This window comes from Mytilus trossulus, chromosome 11 (genome assembly GCF_036588685.1).
Source record: "Mytilus trossulus isolate FHL-02 chromosome 11, PNRI_Mtr1.1.1.hap1, whole genome shotgun sequence".
In the NCBI taxonomy this organism is placed as follows: Eukaryota; Metazoa; Mollusca; class Bivalvia; order Mytilida; family Mytilidae; genus Mytilus; species Mytilus trossulus.
In genome coordinates this window covers 9,102,314-9,122,843 of record NC_086383.1, presented here as the reverse complement: position 1 = coordinate 9,122,843, position 20,530 = coordinate 9,102,314, and the positions used below count along the sequence as shown (strand labels likewise).

The following is a 20,530-nucleotide window of genomic DNA, read 5'->3' as shown; positions in this document are numbered from 1 at the left end:
ATTTACTTCTGGATACTATCTTATGATCATAAACAAGCTTCTGTCCAAGTTTGGTACAAACCCAGAATAGTTAAAGAAAGGTATTCAAATTTTAAAAACTTTAACCACAGAGTAAATGTAATGTTTCCCCGCAGAAAAACTAAGTCCATTTATAAGTAAAAAACAGAAAAAATGGATTTTTTTTTTTCAAAATTTACTTCTGGATACTATCTTATGATCATAAACAAGTTTCTGTCCTAGTTTGGTAGAAATCCAGTATAGTTTAAGAAAGTTATTAAATTTTCAAAAACTTTAACCACAGAGTGAATTTTTGTGGACGCCGACGACGATGACTGAATGTAGGATCGCTTAGTCTCGCTTTTTCGACTAAAGTCGAAGGCTCGACAAAAATTAATGTATGGTAACTTTTTTTTTAGGCATCATAAGAAAGAAATGGAAAGTTGTCCATAAGATCATCAACCATCTGTCCAAGCCAAGTAAGAAATACAAGACAAGATAGACGACAGATAGCAATAATGAACTTTGAACATTTCCAAAATGTTTAACTTACATTAAAACATAGTTAATTTTAATAGTTTTTATTATTTTAATCTATTTTGCTAGCAATATATGGCAATGAAATTTAAATGGTGAGTATTACCATCACAATTTCTTCGAGACAAGACAAACATTTCTATTTATATTTCCTTTACTGTATGATGACTACACAGTTACCTACCGTCTTTATCAACAGCTATACGTTTAGATTCTTCCACTGTATTACTGGTTCCTTCCCCTAATTTCCATTCTATCTTGCACTCATTACCTGGTACACATTTGGGTTTACCCTTACACTGTATCGACATTTCCTTGTATTGAGTAGCATCTACGCTTATTTCTTGTGTATCACTAAAGCTCAAAATAACTGAAAAGATAAATTTTAAAAAAAACACATGAGGCCAATACCATGAAAAACAATCAAAATTTTATCATAAGATTAAACACCTTCTTTCTTGATGTGTAAACTGCACTGATTAGCTCAAAAATTGAATAAAAACCTGTAGGACTCAAGTTTGCCCATGAAAAACTTCTGTAAATCATCTGTTTTGACCTAATAATTCTTCTCACAAACATTTGCAACTTTTTATTTACATTTTTTTCCATAAGATGTCAAATCCTCAGTTGGCAAGTTGTAATTATGGAGTGAGTTTGCCACATTGATAACCTTAACTCAATAAATGTTTGATTTAAATGCAAAACAATTTATAATGAAACAACACATACCCCAAGAACTCCTTTTTATGAAATGTCATATAAATTTTGAGCCTACAAGTAACGAGATATGCTTTACCTTAAGAGTTTTCATGTAAAAGACATCATGTTTTGCCATGATATCAAGGAAATTTATATTAAATTGATTGAATACATTTTAGCAAACTCTATATTATATATATATGAACACATTGTTTCAATGATTGAAAAGGAAATACAAATGTAATGTCAGCCATGTAGTTGAGAGGAAAAATAAAGAACTGAAAAAGGCCAATAGCCGAAACGTCATGAAAATTTGGTTTATTGATACAGTTATAGTATACCGGTACTGAAGATTCATTATTAATCGCAGGGTACCAATAATCATGGATGTTGTGGATACAGGGAAACCACCAATTTAAATGTTCAACAAAATACACAATTTCTATAAAGTTGTATGCAGACTTTAGCAAATCCATGAAATCTAAAATCAACAATAGTGGAAGTTTTTTTCAATCCATAAAAATAAATAAATCCCCAGTTATATGAGTATAAAAACTGACCTGCTCTTTCCACTTTGAATGGTGCAGCCATTGCCGACCCATGTTTATTAGAAGCAAAACACTGAAAGGTTCCAAAGTCAACTACCTCTGGTTTGGTTATAGTCAATTCTCCTGTCATTGTGTTCGAAGTTATCTGTAGGCTGTTAACGATGACTTTACCATCTTTACGCCATTCATATCTGTAAGAAATAGAGAATATTACAAAATAAAGGGATGATTTCAGCTTTCCAATTGTGAACTTTCCATTTCAAAGTAGCAACATTCCAGCAGCACCTGCATACAGGGTATATATCTCCAAATTGATACGATATTCCTGTGCTTGCATTTCCTATCATGATTGCTGCTCACAAGGAAGCTATTAGACCAAGAGTTCCAAATGGTGAAGTTGAAATCATCCCTTTGTAAATCCCTTTGGTTGACCGTTATGGAATAAACGTTTCACAAATGATATTGGATATGTTCCTTACGTCGTAACTACAATCCCCTTCCCCTTCATGAATGTGACCTACCGAATTAGACTATTTACCAGATTTGTTATCACATAAGCAACACGACGGGTGCCACATGTGAGTAGGATCTGCTTACCCTTCTGGAGCACCTGAGATCACCCCTAGTTTTTGGTGGGGTTCATGTTGTTTATTTTTTGGTTTTCTATGTTGTCTCATGTGTACTATTGTTTGTCTGTTTGTCTTTTTTTATTTTTAGCCATGGCGTTGTCAGTTTGTTTTAGATTTATGAGTTTTACTGTCCCTTTGGTATCTTTCGTCCTTCTTTTTTAAATGCCTTTTTTAATACTTCACCTATATATATCAATCAGAAAGGCCATGCTAAGGGTGAATACAGTGTGTGTGTGTGTGTGTGTGAGATAATATAAATTTAATTCATTAAATAACTTAAATATATATTTTTCATGACTTGATATATAACGAAGTTGTATTAAAATTAAAATTAAGTAAGGATGCAAGACAAATTTTCAAATGTTCAAAAGTCCACAATATCATACATTACTGGTCTGTGATTGGTTATTTATGGTTATGGTGTTGACTAAATTGTACAAATTCTGGTGATGAATGAATTCTGTCCCCTGTATTCATAGGGGGAGACTGGTGGAAAGCCTCTCTTACTAATTCCTTTTAGTTTTTCTCTATCAAGGGGCATATAGGAAGGCATCTGCACAGAAGAATGTCAAATAAAATTGCCATTTTACGATGAACGAACAATTTTTCTTGCACGTTGGTCTTTTTACCGATTTCCCTGAACACGGTGAATAACAAACCTTTTTCATGGCTGGATATAAAATAAAATGGTAAAACATGTTGCATGAAAATAACCCTTTACCATCCTCTATTCCATGTAATTTTCCTTATTCTGAACAAGGTTATTAGTATTCATTAGTAGTTAGGGTACATGCATGTACATCATTTCCATTTCTTTTGTCATTGTTATGTTTTGATATATGTTGTATATTAAGTCAATATACTTGTAGTATTGGTAATAAAACACTGCTTTGAGTTAAAAATCCAAAATGTTGACAAAATGATTTTAGTTACAGAAGATTTTCACCCATAAGACTGGTTGACAGTTGTCATTATTTTACGAAATTTTCCTTTCTTCTGACCGCTTATTTCCATCCTCAGCATAGTAGAGTGATATTAAAAGTTATTGCAAGAAACTAAAGGATCAAATAGCCATGTCGACCTAGGGTAAAAAGAGATGAACAGATCATGATTGGTCATCTCAACGCGATGGCTTTTCTCACTTTCGCCGTACTGTCTCAAGCGAGAAATTCAATCTCGTTGAACTGACCAATGATACTCTATAAATATTCAAACTTATGTTGTTGCAAGAATGCCTGTAGAACTAAACCTAAAACTTACGTTGGGGCAGGGTTTCCGGTAGAACTACATTTGAACATTTTTGGCGTATCATCTTCCTCTTTCATATAATATGAATCTTGGAATGGACTTGTGATCTGTGGTGGTGTTTCAGCTAAAATAAACAAAAATTCTCAGTTCTGCTTGCATGCATTAAATTAAGATAGACAATGGACAAAAATCATAAAAAAATCCTGTTTGGAAATACTGCATGCAAAACACATATTTTGTTAAACCTTAAACATGTTAAAAAAATAAAGAAAAAAATGTCTAAATTTACAACAATAACAATAACAATAATTTAGTTCATTTTTTGTTTACTCTACATACATATTCAAACAAACTGTACTTATTTATTCATAATTTCCCTGATCTTTTTCTACCTTTTCCCCAATACCTCTTTAATACAGTGATCAGTACTTGGATTAACGTCTGGCAAAATATTCCCCATTTAGACTGTAGGGGCTTCTTCAAAATTTTATCATGACATTCAAAAGAGAGATAATTCATACAATAGTTAACATCTACTAGTCTACGCCATTTGATCTCTATGGTAGATAGATGTAACATTCGTAAACATACCACATCTTTATGGTGGGGTTCATTTTGCTAAGTCTATTATAAGTTTTCTATGTTTTGTCATGTGTACTGTTACTTGTCTGGTTGTCTTTTTCTTTTTTAGCTATGACGTTGTCAGTTTATTTTTCTATCTATAAGTTTAAATGTCCTCTTAGGTATCTTCGACCCTCTTTTATGGTTAAATTAGTTTTGGACTGTGAATTAATTTAAAAGTAGTAACAACATGGTTATAGCATGAATATTAGCCGCAGTAGATTTTTATATTGCATGGACTTACAAGTGAAATATCAATTAAACAGGGGATAATTTTTACCTTTCTGTTATAAACGTGAAAAGCGATGAATTCACCTGCAAATTTCAATTTGGGAGACTCCATGGGGGGAATCCCCAGCAAATAGTGACACTTTGCAGGTATGCAATGTAAAACATACTTCTGTCCCCAATTTGAAGCTTTGCACTTTAGTCATGTTAATTATCATGTTAACAAAAATACAAATAAATAACAATTATACTTACGATCAGCACATTGTATCATCGATAGAATAGCAACAAAAAGTATTACTGTTACTAATGTCTTCATTTTCTTTTTTAATATTATTGCTTCTATTTTCTTTTCAAATGCAGTTTATAAATCTGAAAATGGATTAAATTTAAATATAGTTATTTTTATAATAAACTCATAACAAATTGGAAAACTGATGAAAGCTTAAGGTCCCACTTGTGGAGCAGGATGTGCTTACCCTTCTGGAGCACCTGAGATCATCACCAGTTTCTGTGGTGTTCTTGTTGCTCAGTCTTTATTTTTCTATGTTGTTTCTTATGAACTTCCATTTGTCTGTTTTTCAACCATTGCAATTATAATATTTACAAGTAAAAGAGGGGCGAAAGATACCAGAGGAACAGTTAAACACAATTAGTTTGACTGTTCCTCTGGTATCTTTCGCCCCTATTTTACTTTTAAATATTATTTAAAAATACACATTACCATTTCAAACCAGTACAACTTCAATATCATTGCAAAAATACTACTTTTCACTATAAACTAGAGTAATTTTTGTAGTGCGACTTATGTAAGAAGTTCCATGAATAATCAATGAGGACAGGGGTCATATTTACTTGCATTTTCTATACTGATTTTGATTCATGTTTATGTTTTGTCTCATGCTCTGGCTCTTATATTATTACAATAAAAATTTGTATTGGAATTGATTTTTTAAATACAAGATTATCTCCCTTTATTTTAACGTGTTCTACTATTAACTTGTCATAAATGAACCGCTTCCAGTGATTGTTATAACAATAAAATGTCAAAAGAAGAACAATAAGATTAAAATAATGGGGAAACTCTAAAGAAAGTAGATTTTTTTTTGTAACCCAGGAAGCAGCTGTGGGGTCATAGCCTGAAGGGTAAAGTCTCAGAATCACAGACTTGATACTAGCATTAAATGTGGTTGAACTAATTTGGCTTTAAGATCACACAAACATCCTTTCAATTATACTCATAAACACATTATTAGAGTATTGATGTATACTTATCAAAGTACAAAATGCTACAATTATCTTCTTAATCAGTATTTACCAATGTATCTACTTTTACATGTACTATAGATATCGAGTCATAACAAATTCTAATGAGAGCTGAAATTAAATTTTCAACTTACTTCTAAGGTTTACTAATTATCCGCTCTTATAATACTTTAAAATGCATTGTACACAATAACTCAAAAATGTCAGAGAGGTAAAGATGATTAATACACCTGGTTAACAAAATCCAGGTAAATAAAGGAATACCTGAGATAACCTGAGGATCTCTAGAGGGTTATAATAAGTTAGTCTCAACATTTAAATCTACTTTCTTTGTTTAAGTCTCTGATAATGAAGTTGTAATAAAAATAAGAACTATTTGTTTTTTTAGAATGTTTATAAGAAATAAAGGACCTTCATAAATACACTAAAAATCAATAGACACTTCAGAGAATTGTGTTTACTTATTTAATGAAACATTCCGTATAAGGACGATTACATGTAAAGTTCCGGTCAAAGCACTCCTGGATGAGTAACCTAGTTAATCATGTTATTGTTTAATCAGCTGTAGTTTTTAACAATTGTGTATCATATAATAACTTCAATTACATTGTCATTTATATATAAAAAAAAACTTGATTCCAAAACTCAAATGCTGGATCATCAATATTAGAGTTTTAAATCAATATTTTTTTATTTATTGTTTCTTTTATCTGATAAACTTCTGGTTCAGTGATTTAATTACTGATGTCTACTATCTGTATCTGTAGTGGTATGTGTAGAATCCTATTAAGGCTTTTATACACTATACTACTGTGAATGTTATAGCAGTGAGGCTACCAGCTGGACATCATATGTAAAAGTGTCACAGTCAGGTATTAACACTTAATTTTAACAAACCAAGTCATAAAGATTATAATGTGCCTCATGGTTGTATTAGATATAAATAAAGAAAAAGGTTTCAGGCAGTTTTGTATTGTTTCTAAATATAAGGTTGACTCATTGGCACTAAAGTAAGCCATTCTTCTTATTTATAGTGAGAATGTCAGGCAAGATATGGTAATGATAATACTTGGTCACATTTCTTTGTCTGTCTACACTCGACCCCCTCCCCCTTAATATGGCCATAAATGGGTATGAATACACAGATTATAGCACTGACAATGTCTATCAAATAATTTCTCTCAAACCAGTGCAGATACTGGGGGCCAATTTGAACTAATACAGTGAGGTGCTGTTTTTTGGTTTGTTTTAAAGACCTCACAACATCTTAGGAGATATTTTAAACAGCAAAAATGTGGGTTTCTTTATGAACTATAATCCTCCTAAGACCATATGTGACACTGATGTAAGTCACTGTACTGCTTTCAAAAATGAGCAAAACCTATTATATTAAGCTATAAAACATACGAAATGAACAAAATTTAAAACAATTCATACAAAAAACACACTAGTCTGGTTTATGTACATAACTATAATCAAAAAACAAATATGAGAGATAGAGATCCAGGCAACCACCACTGAATAGCAGGCTCTTACATGTATGTGTGTGTATCTATAATTAAATCACTTTTTAGATTTGTGGTATAAATCAATGAAAAGGTCTCTCCAACTAGAGCTGTATCTTAAATTTTAAGATAAATTTACATTTAAATTCAATATTCAAATGAGGATTTAAACTCGAAAGCTAATCTGACAATGAACTAGGCTTTTAAAAAAATCTTTCATCTTGTTGACAGGTTTAATATTTAAACAAGTATTTGCTACATTTTGTATGCTGACTTAGCAGTTTCATACATCAATTTATAAAACCATTCATCTGAATCACCATTTTGAATGTTCTGATTGAGTAGACACAGTTGAAAAAAATACATATTTTATACTAACTGGGCTAGTCGCTTAAACTAAGCCCCAAAAATATCAGACCTGTAAATGTGTGGTAGAACATTTTTTTTTATATTTGGTAAAACACTTGCAAGAATTTTACTAACATTATGATTTTTTCCCTATGAATACTTAAAATTTCTCAAAAACTAAATATTAGATCTGCAAATTGGTAGTTGCAGATTATATTCTATTTCTAGTTTAATTCTTATTAACATTAAGTGAAAAAAACACTAAAATCAATTTCTACTAACATACCCTCCCCCCTCCTTTCTCAATTTATACTTAAAATTAATAAAAGTTTTTTTAGAAGATACTTTCATTCATCAAAAGAAATCATAAAATTACTGACCTTAAATAACACCACCACCGGGCACCTGAACAATAATAATAACCAGTCAAGATATTATCCAAAATATATGCACAATAAATACCTATATGACATTTAAGTATGACATGCAGTTCAGTAAATCTTCCGTGTATCTATACATACCCTTGACATCCCATGTACTTAATAAGGCATTGTTTATTAACTCTCACATATTTACAATCATGAATATTCATTATCATAGTTTATCCAATAATTCTCAAGACAAACAATTCTGTATCGATTAATATGCCAAACATGGCCATGCTGCAAACACCAAATTGACAAATACGATAAAATTAAGGGTGAAAAAATCAATTTCCTTGGGGCAATTTTAATTATAATTCTTATTTGGCATGTATGGCTTTTGGAAACTTGAAGAGTGTGTTTGGTAAAATCAATAAATATGTGACAGTTTTTTTTCAAATCTGAAGCCTACTTGCAGATTCTTTTTCAATTTGAACTGTTTTCTTTGAATAATTTATGAATGCTTTACATTTTTCCTATCCAATAGTTAAATACATTTTCTAAATATCTAGCTGTCTTCATAATAAGTTGTGTATCGTGATTTGAAGGAGCCTAAAGCAGTGTTTACAAAACAATAACAGGGTCCTTAAGCTAGCCTTAAAAGCTCCCACCTTGTCCTTTACTTCGCTCCACTCTGCACTAATGTTCTAACCTACGCCCTTATAGTGATAAGCTCTGCACAATGCATTAATACTGATCGAAGGAAAAGAAATAATTTTTAAGCACAAAAAAATAAATCCCATTAAAATCTGGAAAAAGCTGTGAACACAAAAAGACATTAACTTTTACATTTCTTTATTGTTATACATCGTAAAATATTCCCTTTTCAAACAAGAAAATTAATACAATACAACAAAGTATAGTCACTATACAATAAGGCCAAAAATAAAGTATTGTTAGTTTCCCCTCCCCAGACCGACCCGGTAAAATCGCTGCCACCCAAAAAAAATTATTGGCCGTTCGTCTTCAATTATTTTTTTTCTCCATTTTGGTCCTGGTGATACTACAACTAAATATAAAAAAAACCCAGGCAGGTAACAAAATATATCTAAGGTTATGAAATATAAACACTAGAATTGAAAACCAAAAGATATATGGAAAAGAAAGGAAAAGCAGAAAATATTTAATACAGAAACTCAAAATTACTCTCCAGGGGTGGATCCAGCCATTTTAAAAGGGGGGGTCCCCAACCCAGGACAAAAGGGGGGGTTCCAACTATATGTCCCCATTCAAATGCATTGATAGTCCCCGGAACCCTCCCCCTGGATCTGCCACTGCTCTGACAAATTTTAATGTCAGAATCCAATACAATGTGACAGTATAAATTTTCTTTATTTGACAGTGATAAATATTGATAATGCATGTAGTTGTTGTTTTTAAAGTGTAAAAGAATGAAAGCATAATAGTCTTTATGATAATTTTAAGGAATTAAGAGTCCCCTGCCCTCAATTCTTCAATGCCTGCTTGCTAAAGAACCCTAAGCCTTTTAACACTTTTGAGGTAAATGGCTTGAGATGAAAGTTGTGTTAAAAGTTTTTAAAATTATTTGTCATATACCTGTTTTGTTTTTAATTAAGTTACCTCACAGTATTGAAATGCAAGAGATTGATTGCATATGATTTATTCAGTGTTCTAGCTATGACTTAAGGGCAAAGGGGCATATTTTGAGATGAAGTGCATTAAAGTGCATTAAGTCACAAACCACTTATGATTTATATGACAATTTCAAAAAAAAGTTTTAAAAATGTTTTAAAGCCACTATACTACCCACTGGGGAGACTTTCACTGTATAAGCTGATTACACTATATCAAAGACAATATATTATCCTAATGTATAGATCAATAATTTGTCACAATGAAAAAGACACAAAGTGCCATGTAAAGGGAATTCTATGGCTGCAGTGTCACTTCTCCACTTTAACAGCATGTCAAAATTGTTCAATATATTTTAATTCAAATTAGATGTGGGCGTCTTTCACAAACCTGTCAGATAATGTTAAAATTATGTGTTAAGTTTTGGTAAGGGTGAAATAATTTGTGACCGGCTGATAATTGGATAGATTTTCTGATAGATGTGACAAGCCAATATAAGTTCTTAGTGACAAAAAAAACCTGAGTTAACCTAAATTACAAATAAAATGGGTTTTATGGTTTAAAATCTTAATACTAATATAAACGTAGTCGACGTCCCATTACAAATATGTGTTTTATGGTTTTAAATGTTAGTTCTAATTCAAATTTCCCTTTGCAAGTCCTATATGCATGTTATGGATATACACAATACATGTGCATCTTTTACAGATTTTACAAGACATTATTTTTCATTATTCCAAAATGAATGAGAGGGGGTAGGAGGGGTCCTGATCCCAAAATCCCGGGCTAAAATACACCTGATCTTGAAATCCAGAGGTCCTGAAATTCCAAAAAAAAAGAAATTCCCGGATCCTGAAAGGGTCAATTCCGAAATCCAGAGCTTGAAAACACCCAATCCCGGAGTCCCAATAAAGGTCCTATCCCCCTCATGAATGTCAGAATATCCAGGTTACATACACTTTTTTAAAAGGACCTAACATTCCCAAATAAATCCCCATACTGTCCCACGTATATATAATATAGGAATTCTGGGTATTTGTTACTGCTAAACAGTTTTGTTTTTCCCACTCAATGTACATATGTTATTTTTTAAAATTTGAATTGCAAATGTAGCATCCACATATTGTCGTAAATTAATGTATCAAACCTTTTTTTTCATCACATTGTAAAAGTGCAGTCCCTATTCATGTCTGTCTGGAATATTGAGGAAAACATAAAGTACAAATAAATTACTTTAAAAGATTAAAATCTGTCATACAATAATTTTATGAACTTGAAAACAAAGTTATCTCCCCTTGAACTCTGCATGTACCTTCCCTGGTTATCTCCCCTTGAACTCTTCATGTCACCTCCCCTGTTTACCAATATATACATGCAATAAATCTATTAACAAATCATATCTCATTCATTACTCCAATTGTCTTTTAATCATCAAATTTTCAATTATAATAATAGAAACTGAGCCCATTGAATTAATCATCTTTATTGTAAATCAAGTTTAGATTGTCAGATGAATACAGATTTTTGTTCTATCTTGGTGATTAATGGATGAGTATGAAAGGGGTATCTGGCAATATTAATTTATAGGGCATATGCACACTACAAATTGGCCATTAAAGTTAATTCATATGAATCAATCAATGGTTTGTTAATTATTAAGTGGTGGGACGATAAAATATCAAATTATGTTTCACATGCACTTTTGTTTCAGGAAAAGTCTATTTTTTAATTATTTTCAGATATAGTGATCAGCATATTTGTTTTTTCATTTGTATCTTTACTTTTGGATGACCGTTCTGTGAACTGTAGAGTTCATTTTCTGGTCCATTATGGTCTCTATGGAAAGTTGATACAATAAATGTCAGAAAATATATACACAAATATATTTCAACGAGCTTTAGAAACAGGATTGAAGAAAAGCATTTGCTAATGGAGCTGTTCTCCTTTGCTGAAGCCAGCACAAATGTTTTGAATTTCATACTTGGGGGTGTTTAACAACCTTAATTACAACAGTAGGTTCATATTTCAGACATTATCTATATATATCTTTTCTGGATTTTAACAATGAATTTTTCAGTCAAATTCTATCAAATTTAATATTTATTACTCAATAACTTAGACAAAATGAAGTGACAATTTGGAAAAGTACAACAAATTTATTTTTGTATTACTTTTTTTTGTATAATATTTGGTGGACAACTAATTTGATAACGTTACCAATCCAGTAAATCATTTTTTTCAATTAAAGGCCAACTGAAAAGATGTGGATGTTTTGTGACTTCAACAGTGTTCAAATTAACAAAAAAATTACCATATTATAATTGACCCGTTCAAAATATCCATCTGCACAACATCCAAAAAACAAATCTGTTTCCTAAATAATTAAAACCTGTCAATTATGACAATTCTAAACTTCTTTTTTCAAATATTCTCCCTGACTCATCTTTTTATTTTTTTCTACTTTTTGAAAAATAATTCCTCTTGGGCAATGATGGGCTTTAATTGACAGTTAAAAAATAATTATGGATAGTGTAGATAGATAGGGATATGGAGATAGACAGTTACTGAAGTAATTAGATATACCAACCGTAATTACGTTATCCCTGTAGGCAGTCAGATCGTACTTGTCAATTCTAGGAAGTTACTGGACAAATATGGACTAGTTATTTCCTATTAAATTATCTCCAGTAATTTAGTGTGTTAATTATATCTCATTCTATACTGGATATAGCAGTGGACTAAGAAAACAATGTCTGTTTTTCTGTTTTAATAAAATTTGTTTTTTTAATTTACAAACCAATTTCCTGTCAATTGTTCGACATAGCGAAGAAACAATTACATAATTATTAAAAAAATACAGTTAATATTATTTTAATAAAAGATAGAAAAGGTATCAATTATTCATGCACTAATCCCACAATAAATTTTGAAAAAGGGGTGTCAGTGAAAGACCATTGTTAGGAATAATCCTAGTTAAAAATTGACGGCATTCATTCTTTATGTCACTGAGCATCATTTATTGACCATGCCCACTTATCACCCACCCCCAAATCTGCCTCTAAAGATGTACTTAAAAACCTTAGTAATGTATAAAATAAATAAAAGATCTAAGTAATATACATGATATATGAATATACATGAATGCATTGGCGGATCCAGGGGGGGAGGGAGTTGCACCCCCCTTTTTTATGGCCAATCAATACATTTGAATGGGGACATATAGCTGGAACCCTTTGTCCTGGGTTGGGAACCCCCCTGATATGTTTGTACATCAATAAGACACCAAACCAGTGAGTTACACAACAAACCATAAGACATATAGAGGTTAATATTATTCAACAATAAATCGATGCACTGAATGTGTATGAATAAATATATCTCAAAAACAATCAAAAAAATCTCTCCACTTCAAACACTTAATGCACAATTAGAATAACAGTGAGACTAATGACAACCGCTTGTTACATTGACACTAACTTTTTAATAAATACAGGGTCTCCCTATTCACAGACCATACTTAGGACACTATCATCCTTATCCTAACCAATGTTCTTGGTCTATTTGAAGTCCTTTCCTAAATCACATCTACATTATATATATAATTCTATGTGGTCTTAATTATCACTAAGAATTCTTTCAAAACCATTACTGCTGTTGAAATCAGATCAATAAGAGAGAGACATAGGTACTGATTTAAGTGTTCAATTTGAATCATTTTAGGGATTTACATAATAAAATGTGGTATTCAATTAAGAAATAGTAAGAATTGAAAGTCATAACCAGTAATGTGTCAGTCTCTGAACAATGATTGAAACAATTAACAATATTCTACAAAGGATGAACACATTACTAAACTCACCAAATTAGAATTATCCTTTTGCAGTCGTAATCCAGTAATTATTCCTTGCGGAAATAAATTAGAAAATTGTAAATATCAATTGAGGGAATCTTCACAATAAGACAATGTAGTGTAATGTCGACTACGTCACTTCTTATCCAATCAATGAATCAACGATGGTTTCCCAGAATTCTCACGAGAATATCTGACACACTCCCAATTTCACACACATATATATATATATGATATATTTGGATCCTTTCAATTATGATAGTTTTCAATTAAATTTGATCTTTGTAAAACTATTTCATTACATACCATTTATACTCTATGGAAATCATCTGCCTGTTTCACATGTTTTATCTTTATATAATGTTCAAATATTTAGATGCTAATTATATTGGACATCAAAATGTCATCGGAGCATCAAATTGTTGTTAAATTAAATATAAATCTCAGGGCAACAAAAGACTAGGTTTAAATTTATAGTCTATTTAAAATCCATTGACTGTACAATCGTGGAGTCTCCTTTTTCTATTTCAATTCTTGTATTAAATGTTATTAATTTAGTAAGATCACTGTCCTCTCATCTCTCTTAAATTGTATAAAGGAATTATGGCTTTCACAATAAACATTGGAACCAGTAAAATATTCAGACTTAAATGCCGATATACTCCTACACGTAAATGTGCAATTACTATGTTTGGGCCAGGAAAATACATGTATATGTAATGAGAGACTTTCCTAAGGCTAAATTCTAAAACTTCCTTAATGCGATGGGCAAAAACAATACAAATGATACAAATGTAGAAGATAATTTTAAATGTGCCCATTTAGTCTGGCGTGCTTGTTCTTTTAGCAGTTTAGAAATAGTTTATGCCTTTTGTTCTCCCATGGCCTGATTGTAATGCAATGCCAGAAAGCAGTAAATGGTAGAAAAATATTTTAAAAGGTTGCATGCATGTACTTTTAGCAGTTTAGAAATAGTTTATGCCTTAAGATGTTCTCACAAGGCCATTATAGTGCAATGCCAGAAAATAATTTTAAAAGGTTGCATGCATGTACTTTTAGCAGTTTGGAAATAGTCTATGCCTATTGTTCTCCCAAGGCCATTTTAGCGCAATGCCACAGTGCATGATCTTAAAAGATTGTCTGATGGTCCAGTGCTGGTATGTAACATAAAAGTGCTATGATTTTATGGAAATCTTTTAATCTGTTTCCAGGAGCCACTGATATATTTGAATATCTAGGAGTATTCTCACGCTAGCAAATGAGTTCTCCTGAAGTACAATAAACCTAGATCAAATTCAAATGCATACTGTAAAACCGTGAATCAGAAAATTGTAAATATCAAATTTGAATTTGAATCATTATGTTTTGTTAAATTAATGTTTGACATTTCTAACATAAAATGTTTGTATAACCATCAAAAATAACAATTACACCTATCAAATTTTGGCTTGTTTTTATAACAAAACTGATGATAATTTTACAACAATTTAACCTTGACTTTATGAAATGATTGGCTTGTTGTATATCTTATATGGACTAGAAAAGTAGTCCAAAATAGTGACTTGAAGCAGAGTTCACACGTTGAGCTTCAACTGAATAAAGGATATGTATGATGCTTTCATACTAACAAATGTGCAATCAATTTTAAATTTATGAAATTGGTCTATCAGTGTATATATAGAACAAATGTAAAAACATTAAAAAAAAATTGGAGTTCAGTTTCAATAAAGTGGTTCATCCAATTATGTTTACTGTAAACCAACTTATTTTCCCAGATACTTAGATTATTTCGTGTTAAGCCCTCTCTATCCATTTTTGTAGCAATTTAATTTCTCGAATTTACAAATTGACTTGAAAAAGTAGAATAAGGAAGGATCTAAGAAATACATATATTCATGATGACTTATGTAAGCTTTAATTTTTTACTCATGAAAATAAGTTGGTTGACAGTACTTCATATTAAAGAAAGCTGAATTCATTAAAAACAAAAAGACAGCTAAAATTGCACATATTTCACGTTTTATATTCTGCAGTAAATGTACCACTTCATTTGAAATGACATTTGATATTACATAATATAGCAATTATAGTCAGTTACGGAGTTTGTAATTTCAAATTAACATTATATTTTGGTTTTTTCACCACCAGAATATAGGTAATCAATGATTTTTGTAGTGACATTTTACAAATCCTTGTGGGAAATACAGTAGATTACATTTTCAAAAATATTCAACCAGTTTATACTTTGAAAATTGTACTTAAAGCAACTCAATCCACAAGTTTTGAATGTTTTTCAATCATTTTGATCAAATTCAATGCATTAGACAAGTCAATGAAGGACAAAAGAAACATAAAGTTCATTAAATTATCAGATTATATGACAAGTCAAATCTCTTTTAAATTCATTGATTGATGTACAATATCCTAAGGGGACATAACTCTATGTTATTTCACATCTGTTTAATTCAATGTTTACTTTTATCCATAAAATGACATAATTTAATATTGAATGATTGTTATGTTGGATATTGAATGATTGTTAGATTGTTATGGCGAACAGGTGAGAGCCATTAACAGGTGATTTAGAATTTTAGTCTACAATTTACAGTTCTAAGTCTGTAATTTTTAAATTGACAAGATATTTATATTTACATTTTACTTCTAATCCAGAGTTTGATAAAAAAAAAAAGATTAAAAAAAAAGAGGGGGGATCCAATCAACAAGGCAATATTATGAGTGGGACTTGTAAAAGGTCTACATATGTATGCAATAACCATGCACATGCATGTTTGTAGCTGACCAGAAATAAATTTCTGATATACAACAAATGGAAGGTTTTAATGACCTTGACTGGCTATACAGCCCTTGCACAGTTGGTTTTCTGATATGTTGTAAATTAAGTTATATATATATCAGTGGCGGATCCAGGATCAAGGGGGGAAGGGTCCAGGGTTTGGAATTCCCTTTTTTTTTTAAAGATCAATCCATTTGAAAAGGAGCATATAGTTGAACCCCCCCCCCTCATTTTTACTCTGGGTTGGGAATCCCCCTTTTAAAATGTCTGGATCCACCCCTGTAAATATTCATATACATAGTATTTAGACATATGGAATAATTAATACTAAAAGACGATTCACTTGGAAATTTTTTAAGTACATGAAAAATTTAGTTTGAAAAAGTTATTTCAGAAACATAATTTCAATATTTAATTTTGAAAATGAATTTGACAACATTCATAAATTCATAAACATAAATATAACTACTTTTAAATATTTACCTTTTTTGAACCCTTCAAGTCTAACAAAATTTCTAAATAAAATGTCTATATTTCCTTGTGTACTGCAGATCCTCACTAAAATCGTTGATTTATATATGATAAAAGTATTGATTTGGACAATGGTGGAGTGAACTCAATTAGTCTATTAAAAGCGAAAGCTGTCAAATTCCTTTAGTTGCTAATTGTAGTACTGTTAATTATAACCTGTGTATAGAATAGGGAACGCTAAGTTCAATCAAATATGCCGCGTACCTGTGTATACAGGTAAATCCGTATAAACTTTTCAAACATGTGGCGATTCGATCATCAAAGATGAAATCAGAAAATGCATTTGTTCATGGACGTAAGTATGTATACCAATATTCCATTTAAGTATTTTATATTCAAACTATTTACCTGTCTAAAGAACAAAAGGAAGTTGAATTCAAAACATCTTTCCTCACAGGTATTCTCGCACCTTGCAATATCCGGGTATTTCCGGTAGTCCAAAATCTGTGACGTTTTTCACAAATCAATGAGAGGCACGTAAAAAGGGACGGTTAAATCCGAGTTTTAAGGCTAAACTTCAAGTCTTGATCCTCAAAACAAATAATGATATAATTATACATTAGTAATAAGTGGGACTAATAAATGAACTTAATTAGTATTGTTCACGGTCACATATTATAAGATATGAAAGGATTCACAAACAGCTTACAGGGGCGTAGCTAGAAAGAAACTTTTGAAAAAATTTTGGGACCCTTTTATGCAGGAAAATGGTTTTTTTTTTGGTTTTCGGTCATAGGACAGTTGAAAGAGGAGCTACATGTAGATAGGACTAATAAAATTTATGATTGTAAAACTATTCATAAAGCTTCTGAATAAAGTAAATAATGGTTAATTGAAAACATGAACTACAAATTTTTCTGATACATAATTTACTCAAAATTGTCCAAAATCTGCTCTTCGGGTCTAGGCAGAAACGAGCTTCTCTATTTATTTGTCAATATTCAGACTGAAATCTCGTTGAATATGCAGTAATGCTAGCGATGATAACCTGTCATTGTTCATTGTTGATCGTACATTTGATTTCAACAGACGTAGTACACTGATAGACCACCACGGTAGCACTCGCGAGATGTTATAAACCAGTGTACGTGTTTGCCATCGAGCGACCTCCCAATTGAATTCGTCAAAATTACATACCAGGTCAGTTTTGTATGTCTCAGACAATGTTGAGATTTGTTCGTTTGTTATATTTCCTACAACACGAGGAAGCAGATACGGCACAAAGAAGCGATTTTCTGATAATACCAGACGCGACTCCACTCTCCAGTTCCATTATCATATGGTCTATAAACGCAAAATAAAATGAGACTTTCCAATAATGTTTTGCGTGTTTTCAGGATGAGTGGCTCTGATAGTCCCTCGAACACATCGCCGTGGCATAATTTCAACGATATCGAAGGGTTCAAAGCTAATGCCGATTGACCTACGGTACATCCCATTCCAAACAGATAAACCGTACTCTGTAAAATGTGCTCCGAAACTACATGTACTAGACTGAGTATAACAAATTCAAATCGTGTAAAAGATACAAGTTACAGTGTCCGATTTTGTCATGCATGATCTCCAATAAAACTTCTATTTTGAAACCAAATGCCGTTATTTAATGACATTTCATCAATCAAAAAAGTGACAACATGTGTGTTTCCTTTAAAATTTGATTTATAAAGTTTTAATTTTGCAAAAAAATATTTTGCATGCCGAACCGATGTGCACGCAACTGCGTGTTGGCGTATAGGGAGCTACGCGCCTGGCTTAGCAAGCCAGAAATATCTCCATCAAATACAAGAGCTTATAAATACTCCAGTGCTTTTATCACGGATAGTAAAGGAATTAAATTTAAAAATAAAGTATTTTCAGACCATCCTGTTACTCAACATATTCAATGGTGGTGCAAAGGTGGTGAAACTTTTCAAAACCGTTACGACTGGCTGAAAGCAAGCTAACAACAACAGGCAATATTTGGTTATACAGCCCGTAACAGAGTAGTGATCGAATTCGCGTTTCTTTACCGTCAAAATAAGTTACGTTATCGACAAACTTATTTCAGAAGTGACATAATTTAATTTTCTTCATCGACAAAATAGTTCATGTCCAACGTGTAAGATTTCATTGTTTAAGTCGAAGTTTTTTTAACACAGTAAAACATTTTTTATAATCAACCTCTGTCATTGGCATTTTCATTTTAACAGTAAAGATAATATTTCTCAATGTAGATATTATATACTGCTTGCACTCTGAATATTTATGGGATTCAACACTGTAATAGTTTTTCTTTCGTCTAATACAGAATATCCAATATCTTTTCTTTTTCATACCTAACTGTATTATGTCCCCGGGATTATCCCAATCATACATTGTTGCAATACCGACATGCTTGTACTTTGTCGCAGAAAAAAATGAAATAAATTTCCTTCAAATCGAAGTAAAAATATATAAATGTACCCTTTAACCTTTGAAATGTTGAAGACAAAATTGCTCTAAATCTTAAGTTATTGACGAATATTTGAAATTTAAACCTCTATAAGATGTGATGTACGGCATTTCATTTTATCATTGGTAATTGTCCATATCTGACAGAGAAGAATAATTCTCAGAAAGTTTTCGTAAATATTGTTAGATACCACTAATCGTTCCAACAATCAAGACAACAGAGACAAACAGGGGGAAAAATATGAAAATGAAAAGATATGACTTAAGTGTTAGCATGTTCAGGGAGACGGCACTCAATTTCCAAAAAAATATTGATGTTGGTCTCCACAGGTTTTCAACAAGGGTTGAAAACCTTGAATATGAAAGCCTCGAAATCCATGATACTTTTTCTGTGCGGTAGTTATATCTACAAAATCCAATCATGAACATAACATATAATACCTGTATATTCATACATGTATATTTATATATTGGGAATTTATTTTTGCTTCCAAACAGAATTATAAGGTTATGTATAAGTGCCTCCGTTCACTGCACAATTGTAAATTGTCTTCCTAAAGACCAGCAAAAATAAATGGCACAAGTTCACGTAGTCATAAAAAAAGTCGTATAATTTACGTTATCGAACAAAAAAGTCAGAAATACGGAATATTATATGTTTCAAAAGTCAAAGAAAAATGTTTTCCCCAATACAAACGTTTGAAGAACCATCTTTGTGTAACCTTTAGACAAATTCGACTGTATATAAGGAAGTTAATATGTTTACTCTGATTTGAAATTATCTCAGTTTAGATATTTTTTAGTAATTGCGAACCTATGTTGTTTATGGGTAATAGGTGAAATGTTGCATGATCCCTCAAAATGACAGCAAGCGGAGTTTTCCGGACGATTTTCATTTGTACACTGCTAAAAACTGCCAGGTCCTGGCCATGGTATATTTTGGAGATTTTTTTTTACTGATTTTTACTAAACAAATTATTCTCTGTGTGTGCCATTGCAAGAAATAGTTTTGCTCGTTATTTTGTCATATAAAAAAAGACTCTCAACAAAATTTTCCTGTTTAAACTGTACTAGAAAAAAGTTTGGCATGTGAAACGGACGAAGACATATTCTAACAGAAGTACACATACCAGTCCCTTTTGTGTATACATTTGAGAAAACATTTCAAAGTTATTGATTACATTCAAATCCATCACACATACGGTACACATTGTAGTCCGAAAAAATAAAGGACTTCATTCCTATCAAACACCTTTTTAATTGTTCATCACTATATTTCTTTTA

General features: G+C 31.4%; 1 protein-coding gene across 5 annotated transcripts in view; it reads right to left on the bottom strand.

Annotated features, from left to right (window-relative positions):
• Nucleotides 1–17,294, bottom strand: part of LOC134690711 (neuroglian-like) — a 46,352-nt gene extending 29,058 nt beyond the window's left edge. For 2 of the 5 annotated variants that reach the window (XM_063550733.1, XM_063550738.1), the window contains exons 1-5: nucleotides 17,165–17,294; nucleotides 4,763–4,879; nucleotides 3,671–3,782; nucleotides 1,794–1,972; nucleotides 719–904 (exon numbers count right to left, since the gene is read on the bottom strand). In XM_063550733.1, the coding sequence (XP_063406803.1) occupies nucleotides 719–904; nucleotides 1,794–1,972; nucleotides 3,671–3,782; nucleotides 4,763–4,826 (541 nt within the window). In that variant the 5' untranslated portion in view covers nucleotides 4,827–4,879; nucleotides 17,165–17,294. Of the gene's footprint in view, nucleotides 1–718; nucleotides 905–1,793; nucleotides 1,973–3,670; nucleotides 3,783–4,762; nucleotides 4,880–5,907; nucleotides 6,024–13,500; nucleotides 13,658–16,768; nucleotides 17,113–17,164 lie in introns of those variants that run through there. The other 3 variants (XM_063550736.1, XM_063550737.1, XM_063550734.1) reach the window with 3 other exon arrangements.
• Nucleotides 17,295–20,530: the final 3,236 nt, after the last annotated feature.